The 9046-nt window shown below is 40.6% G+C and overlaps 1 protein-coding gene across 1 annotated transcript; it reads left to right on the top strand.

Annotated features, from left to right (window-relative positions):
* The first annotated feature begins 4552 nt into the window (after positions 1-4552).
* Positions 4553-5994, top strand: LOC129515582 (39S ribosomal protein L45, mitochondrial). Its single transcript, XM_055334515.1, has one exon. The coding sequence runs from the start codon at positions 4556-4558 to the stop codon at positions 5465-5467; it is 912 nt and encodes a 303-aa protein (XP_055190490.1). The 5' UTR covers positions 4553-4555; the 3' UTR covers positions 5468-5994.
* The last annotated feature ends 3052 nt before the right edge of the window (positions 5995-9046 follow it).

Below are 9046 nucleotides of genomic sequence, written 5' to 3'. Positions count from 1 at the left end.
GTGAACTGAAAAGAACACAACGTCCACATGAAGAAATGAAGAGCACATGAAGAGCACCAGTATAAGTATTACTATATAAAGGATGCTATAAAAGTATTATTTGTATATTTTCCTCTATATAATGAAAACAAAACTACATACAATTATAAATATATACAATGTAAAAATATATAATTTGTATGACAATAATAGCAGCAAGTGGGTGGAACTACATAGGAGCAAAGATTTGTATGATTGAAATTCAGTTTGTGTTAATCTGGCTAGATTGTTGTAAATTAATATGTTAATTGTAATTTCTAAGGCAACCATTAAGAAAATAATAAATACATAAAATAAATGACAAAGAAATTAAAATGGTACACTAGAAAAATCTAACACAGTAAAACATTAAAAGAGAAAATGTAGAACAGTAAGAAAGACATGAGATATATGTAGAACAAATAGCAAATTGATAAATATAAATCATACCTTATTAATTTCATTAAATGTAAATGAAATAAACATTCTAACTAAAAGGCACAGGTTGGTGGAATTTTTTTTTTTTAAAAGGAAAAGACATCATTGACTACATGCAAATCAGAACCACAATGAGATGCCACTTCGTACTCACTTGGATGGCTATAACAAAAAAGACTAATAATAACGAGTGTTGCCTATGACGTGGAGAAATTGGGATCCTTATACATTGTCAATGGTAACATTACAGTGGTAAAGCTGCTTTGAAAAACAGTTTAGCATGTCCACAAAAAGTTAAACATAGAGTTTCTATATGAGCCAGGATTCCATTCTTAGGTATGTACTCAAGGAAACTAAAATCATATGTGCAATTAAAACTCAGTAAGTAAATAAACAATCTAATTAAAAACTGAGGAAAAGGGATCCCTGGGTGGCGCAGCGGTTTGGCGCCTGCCTTTGGCCCGGGGCGCGATCCTGCAGGCCCGGGATCGAATCCCACGTCGGGCTCCCGGTGCATGGAGCCTGCTTCTCCCTCTGCCTGTGTCTCTGCCTCTCTCTCTCTCTCCCTGTCTGTGACTATCATAAATAAAAAAAAAAAAAAAAACCTGAGGAAAAGATTTAAACAGACATCTCACCAAACAAGATTTACAAGTGGTAAATAATCATATAGAAAAAAGTTCAAGGGGCAGCCCTGGTGGCGCAGCGGTTTGGCGCCGCCTGCAGCCTGGGGTGTGATTCTGGAGACCCGGGATCGAGTCCCACATCGGGCTCCCTGCATGGAGCCTGCTTCTCCCTCTCCCTGTGTCTCTGCCTCTCTCTCTCTCTGTGTGTCTATGAATAAATAAATAAAATATTTTAAAAAAAGAAAGAAGTTCAACATCACATAGTATTAGGGAATTGCAAACTAAAATATTAGTGAGATTCTATCCCACACCTATTAGAACAGCTAAAATCAAAATATGGAGAACAATGCTTGTGAGGATATAGAGCAATAGGAACTGTCATTCTTTGCTGACAAGAATGCAAAATGACACAAGTACTTCAGAAAAATATTTGGCAGTTTCTTACAACACTAAACCTAGTCTTACCAAATGATCCAGCAATCACACTTTTAAATTTTTTTAAAATTTTGTTTATTTATTTCTGATAGTCACAGAGAGAGAGAGAGGCAGAGACACAGGCAGAGGGATAAGCAGGCTCCATGCCCCGGGAGCCCGACGTGGGATCCGATCCCTGGTCTCCAGGATCGCGCCCTGGGTCAAAGGCAGGCGCCAAACCGCTGCGCCACCCAGGGGTCCCGCAATCACACTTTTAGATATTTACCCAGATAAGTTGAAAACCTAAGTCTACATAAAAACCTGCACATGAACGGTTATAGCAGCTTATTCCTAATTGCCAAAAATTGGAACTAACCAGGATGTTCTTCAATAAGTGAATAAACTGTTGCATAGCTATACAAACAAATATTATTCGGTGATAATGAGAAATGAGCTATCAAACCATGTAATTTGAAATGAGCTATCAAACCATGTAAAGACATGGAAGAAACTTAAATGCAAATCAAACCACCACTATGAGATACCACCTCACACCAGTGAGAATGGGGAAAATTAACAAGGCAGGAAACCACAAATGTTGGAGAGGATGTGGAGAAAAGGGAACCCTCCTGCACTGTTGGTGGGAATGTGAACTGGTGCAGCCACTCTGGAAAACTGTGTGGAGGTTCCTCAAAGAGTTAAAAATAGAGCTGCCCTACGACCCAGCAATTGCACTGCTGGGGATTTACCCCAAAGATTCAGATGCAATGAAACGCTGGGACACCTGCACCCCGATGTTTCTAGCAGCCATGTCCACAATAGCCAAACTGTGGAAGGAGCCTCGGTGTCCATCGGAAGATGAATGGATAAAGAAGATGTGGTCTATGTATACAATGGAATATTCCTCAGCCATTAGAAATGACAAATACCCACCATTTGCTTCCATGTGGATGGAACTGGAGGGTATTATGCTGAGGGAAATAAGTCAATCGGAGAAGGACAGACATTATATGGTCTCATTCATTTGGGGAATATAAATAATAGTGAAAGGGAATAGAAGAGAAGGGAGAAGAAATGTGTGGGAAATATCAGAAAGGGAGACAGAACATAAAGACTCCTAACTCTGGGAAACGAACTAGGGGTGGTGGAAGGGGAGGAGGGCGGGGGGTGGGGGTGAATGGGTGACGGGCACTGAGGGGGGCACTTGACGGGATGAGCACTGGGTGTTATTCTGTATGTTGGCAAATTGGACACCAATAAAAATAAATTTATTATTAAAAAAGATTTAAAAAAAAAAGAAACTTAAATGCATATTGCTAAGTGAAAGAAGCCAGTCTAAAAATGTTACAGCCTGTATGGTTCCAACTATGTAATATTCTAGAGAAGGAAAAAAGAAAAAGAAGAAGAAATAGAGACCAGCCAGGAAGTTAGGGGAAAGCAAGGAGAGAAAGAGAAAGAACAGGGGAAAGAGGGAAGGAGGGAGATGGAGATCAGATTTTTTAGGGCAGTAAACCATTATTTTGTAGGATATTGTAAAAGTGAATACATGACATGCATTTAACAAGACCTGTAGAATCTACAACAAAAAGAATAAACCCTAACATAAGTTAGGAACTCTTATTATAATGTATTCACAAGCCTGGATGGTATAGTATGTTAAGTGTCAAGACTCTTGGATTGGGCTCAGGTCATGGTCTCAGAGTTGTAGGATCAAGTCCTGTGCTGAGCTCCATATTCAGTGCAGTCTTCTCATCCCTCTACCTTCCCCTTTGCCTCTACCCTCACTTTCTCTCTCTCTCTCTCTCTCTCTCTCTCTCTCTCTCTCTATCTCTCTCCCAAAATGAATAAAAATCTTTAAAAAAATATTTATCAATGTTGGTTCACCAGTTGTAACTAATGTACCCTACCAATGTTACTACCAAGGTAGTAACAAGGAAAACTGAGTGGTGTTGAGTGGTGGGGCAGACGGAGTATGTTAGGAATTCTCTACACTTTTAGCTAAACTTTTCTGGAAACCTTAGACTGCTCTAAAAAATAAAATTTATTATTAAAAAAAAGTTCACCAACTTGTACGTAAGTTTCCACAGCAGCATTATTCATAATAGCCACAAAGTGAAAACGATCCAAATGTCCATCAACTGATGCACAGATACACAAAGTGTGGTCTATCCATACAACAGAATATTATTCACTGGTGAGAAAGAGTGGCATAGTGACATATTTGTTACAACTAAAATGAACCTGGAAAACATTAAATTGAGTGAAAGAGGCCAGACACCAAAGGGCATATCTTTTATAATCCATTTACATGAAAATTTCAGAATACGCGAATCTATAGAGATAAAAAGGATATTATCGATTGCCAAAGACTAGGGGGAGGGGTAATGAGAATGACTGGCAACATATAGGGTTTCCTTGGGGATAAGGAAAATAAATTAGGTCATATGGATCGTTGTACAACCATATGAACATACTGAGATTCACTGAATGGGTACATTTAAAGGGTACATTTCATAGCATGTGAATAATATGTCAATTAAAATATAAAGCATTAAGTCATTTTGTTCTCAACAGTTTGGAAAGAAGAAAACACATGTAGAAAACACTACTGTTCAAATACCATTATGCTAAATCATATGTCTATATGGCCAAAAGTATTTTCAACCTGACAGGTAAGATCATTTTGTTTTCTTATTGTCAGTGACTATACTCCCATCCCACCCCCCAACCCTTAACTCTAACCCATTCATTTTGGGAGCTTAAAAAGAACTTGAAACATCTTCAACTAATCATGAGTGGGCCTACAGCACTATCTCCTTACTGAATGACATCCACAATATTCTAAGGTATTATTTGTTCTTCGTTGTCTCTTCAAGTTAAGTTGTCTTTATCAAAGGGCTATTGTTTTGAGCTTTGAGTGTTTTTTGGGAGACACTGAATTATACCTCACCTCTGCCAAGATACACACATGTGCGCGCGCACACACACACACACAACCCTCTAGCATCTTATTTCTCAGTTCTATGTGCTAAAATGTAAGAAACTCAAAAGATGGGAACAAAATGGCAGCCCCCACACCGCGGGGTTTGTATTGTTTATCCAAAGCCTTAGGATGGTGGTCTCGGCAGCCTGTCCTGGTGACTCAGTCCACAGTTGTAGTTCCAGTGAGAACTAAAAAACGTTTCACACCTCCTACTTATAAACCCAAATACAAATCAGAAAAGGAGTTTATGGAATATGCCCGGAAAGCAGGACTGGTCATTCCTCCAGAACGTTTGGAGCGTCCACTACATCTGGCCTGTACAGCTGGTATCTTTGATGCCTATGTTCCTCCAGAGGGTGATGCTCGCTTGTCATCTCTTGCAAAGGAAGGACTAGCACAGAGAAGTGAACAACTGAAGAAGAAGGTGGCATCACAATTGTCAATCCGGAAGATAAGAGAACATGATCCTAATTTTAAAATAAAGGACTTCCCCGAAAAAGCTAAGGATATTTTTATTGAAGCTCACCTTTGTCTAAACAACTCAGACCATGACCGGCTTCATACCTTGGTAACTGAAAACTGTTTTCCGGACATGGTCTGGGACATCAAGTATAAGACAGTCCGCTGGAGCTTTGTAGAATCTTTAGAGCCACCCCAGGTGGTTCAGGTTCGCTGTTCGAATCTGCTGAACCAGGGCAACATATACGGCCAGGTCACTGTCCGCTTGCACACCCGACAGACTCTAGCCATCTATGACCGGTTTGGCCGGCTAATGTATGGACAGGAAGATGTGCCCAGGGATGTCCTGGAGTATGTTGTGTTTGAAAAGCACCTGGTAAATCCCTATGGGAGCTGGAGAATGCATGGCAAGATCACCCCTCCATGGGCACCCCATAAGCAGCCCATCCTTAAGACGGTGATGATCCCTGGGCCCCAGCTGAAACCCTGGGAAGACTATGAAGAACCACAAGGAGAGGCCCATAAACTTTAGCTATCCTGGTGGCATAAATGACTCCTCGGATTGAAGCATGGTGATGAGGTGGCTGGATGCTATGGAGTCTGGAAGCTGTGAAGTCAGTCATCTCTCCATCATGCTGTAGAAGCATCTATGTTTGACCTTTCCTCTCCTGCTTGGGTGTTTCCAGCTGTCTCCTCCACAACCACGGCTGATGGCTGGGTCCAGGTGGGTGGCTGGCTAATACATACAGCCATAAGCCCACTTCGTCCTATTTAAATTGTATATCTAGCTTTTGAGTCTCAACAAAAGTATGTTTCAGATACCTATTTTTCCTGTAGCAGAGACCGTCAGGAGCAAACTGGCAGAATTTTCTTTTTAATTATAGGCAGGGATCAGAGTTTGAAATAAAACACTGTCAGGGTATTGGACACACTGTGGTGGGTTATGTACTTCTCCCCAGCTTAGGCTAGAAGTAGACCAGCCTTCAGAGAGCAGAATTGGAAGATGGGCTGAACTGTGAATTATGTGGCTTCCAATAAATCCAGACTTGGGAAAAATAAAAAAAAAAAAAAAAAGAAACTCAAAAGATGAAGGCAAGGCATGGTATTCATTGAACTTAATGCCATGTCAACAAGTGCCCACATCTATCCACATAGAATTCCTAACAAGTTTTAGAAACAAAATTCCTATTTGCAAAATATACCACATGAAAGCAAAGTTGGCCAAAGGGCCCTGCAGAAACAGAAAGGACTATATTTGTATTTTTCTCATTTTATTGCTATTTCAACTCTGTGATATAAATTTGACAGGTATTTTAATCTCCACTTAAAAAATAACGACTTAAGGGCCCCTGGGTGGATCAGTCAGTGAAGCATCCAACTCTTGATTTCAGCTCATGTCATGATCTCAGGGTCGTGAGAGCAAGACTTGTGTTGAGCTCCATGCTGGGCATGGAGCCTGCTTGAGATGTTCTCTCTTCCTCCCCCTTTGTACCTCCTCTCCCCCAAGCACACACTTGTTTGTGTGCCTACTCTCTCTCTGTGTGTCTCTCTCTCTAAAAAAAAATTAAAAAAGACAAACATCAGGAGGGCACATCGTTTGCAGGGTTGTCTTGTTAATTCGTGGCAGTCAAAAAAAGTCTTAAAACCTATCCTGATTCTCTCATATATTTACTGAAAAGAGCATACCCTCTTCACTCATATTATGCTAGCAGCCCACTGAAGAAGCCTGGAAAATTGTTCTGACTCTGTAGTTAAAATGCCTGAGAGAATTTTAAACCTAGGTGATTGGGTTTTGCTATTCTATAACTTTTTTTTAATAAATTATTTTTTTATTGGTGTTCAATTCACCAACATACAGAATAACACCCAGTGCTCATCCCGTCAAGTGCCCCCCTCAGTGCCCATCACCCATTCACCCCCACCCCCCGCCCTCCTCCCCTTCCACACCCCTAGTTCGTTTCCCAGAGTTAGGAGTCTTTATGTTCTGTCTCCCTTTCTGATATTTCCCACCCATTTCTTCTCCCTTCCCTTATATTCCCTTTCACTATTATTTATATTCCCCAAACGAATGAGACCATATAATGTTTGTCCTTCTCTGACTGACTCACTTCACTAGCATAATACCCTCCAGTTCCATCCACGTTGAAGCAAGTCGTGGGGATTTGTCGTTTCTAATGGCTGAGGAATATTCCATTGTATACATAGACCACAGCTTCTTTATCCATTCATCTTTCGATGGACACCGAGGCTCCTTCCACAGTTTGGCTATTGTGGACATTGCTGCTAGAAACATCGGGGTGCTGGTGTCCCGGCGTTTCATTGCATCTGCATCTTTGGGGTAAATCCCCAACAGTGCAATTGCTGGGTCGTGGGGCAGGTCTATTTTTAACTCTTTTTTTTTTATTTTATAAATTAATTTTTATTGGTGTTCAATTTACCAACATACAGAATAACACCCAGTGCTCATCCCGTCAAGTGTACCCCTCAGTGCCCATCACCCATTCACCCCCACCCCCCGCCCTCCTCCCCCTCCACCACCCCTAGTTCATTTCCCAGAGTTAGAAGTCTTTATGTTCTGTCTCCCTTTCTGATATTTCTCACACATTTCTTCTCCCTTCCCTTATATTCCCTTTCACTATTATTCATATTCCCCAAATGAATGAGAACATATACTGTTTGTCCTTCTCCGGTTACTATGGCCAAGTTCAAAAAGGGTGTTGCCTGAGTTCTCCTCTGGGATTTTGATGGAATCTTGTCTCACATTTAGATCTTTCATCTATTTTGAGTTTATCTTTGTGTATGGTGCAAGAGAGTGGTCCAGTTTCATTCTTCTGCATGTGGATGTCCAATTTTCCCAGCACCATTTATTGAAGAGAGTGTCTTTCTTCCAGTGGATCGTCTTTCCTCCTTTATCGTATATTAGTTGACCATAAAGTTCAGGGTCCACTTCTGGGTTCTCTGTTCTGTTCCATTGATCTATATGTCTGTTTTTGTGCCAGTACCACACTGTCTTGATGAACACAGCTTTGTAGTACAACCTGAAATCTGGCATTGTGATGCCCCCAGATATGGTTTTCTTTTTTAAAATTCCCCTGGCTGTTTGGGGTCTTTTCTGATTCCACACAAATCTTAAAATAATTTGTTCTAAGTCTCTGAAGAAAGTCCATGGTATTTTGATAGGGATTGCATTATACGTGTAAATTGCCCTGGGTAACATTGACATTTTCACAATATTAATTCTGCCAATCCATGAGCATGGAATATTTTTCCATCTCTTTGTGTCTTCCTCAATTTCTTTCAGAAGTGTTCTGTAGTTTTTAGGGTATATTTTGAGAACCATTTGAATGGTAAATGGTTCTCCAACCTTTTATTTTCAGGTTGTAGGTGTCCTTCTGTCTAAAATGAGTCTCTTGTAGACAGCAAATAGATGGGTCCTGTTTTTTTATCCAGTCTGAAACTCTGTGCCTTTTGATGGGGTCATTAAGCCCATTCACGTTCAGAGTTACTATTGACAGATATGAGTTTAGTGTCATCATGATATCTATTTAGTCCTTGTTTTTGTGGATTGTTCCACTGAACTTCTTCTTAAAGGGGAGTTTTAAGAGTCCCCCTTAAAATTTCTTGCAGAGCTGGTTTGGAGGTCACATATTCTTTCAGTTCCTGCCTGTCTTGGAAGCTCTTTATCTCTCCTTCCATTTTGAATGAGAGCCTTGCTGGATAAAGTATTCTTGGTTGCATGTTCTTCTCATTTAGGACCCTGAATATATCCTGCCAGCCCTTTCTGGCCTGCCAGGTCTCTGTGGAGAGGTCTGCTGTTACCCTAATACTCCTCCCCATAAAAGTCAGGGATTTCTTGTCTCTTGCTGCTTTAAGGATCTTCTCTTTATCTTTGGAATTTGCAAGCTTCACTATTAGATGTCGAGGTGTTGAACGGTTTTTATTGATTTTAGGGGGGGATCTCTCTATTTCCTGGATCTGAATGCCTGTTTCCCTTCCCAGATTGGGAAAGTTTTCAGCTAGGATTTGTTCAAATACATATTCTGGCCCTCTGTCCCTTTCGGCGCCCTCGGGAACCCCAATTAAACGTAGGTTTTTCTTCCTCAGACTGTCA

The sequence above is a fragment of the Nyctereutes procyonoides genome, unplaced genomic scaffold (assembly GCF_905146905.1).
Source record: "Nyctereutes procyonoides isolate TBG_1078 unplaced genomic scaffold, NYPRO_anot_genome, whole genome shotgun sequence".
NCBI classification, from domain to species: Eukaryota; Metazoa; Chordata; class Mammalia; order Carnivora; family Canidae; genus Nyctereutes; species Nyctereutes procyonoides.
Note: the sequence above shows the minus strand (reverse complement) of the source record. Positions and strands in the feature narration are given on the sequence as shown.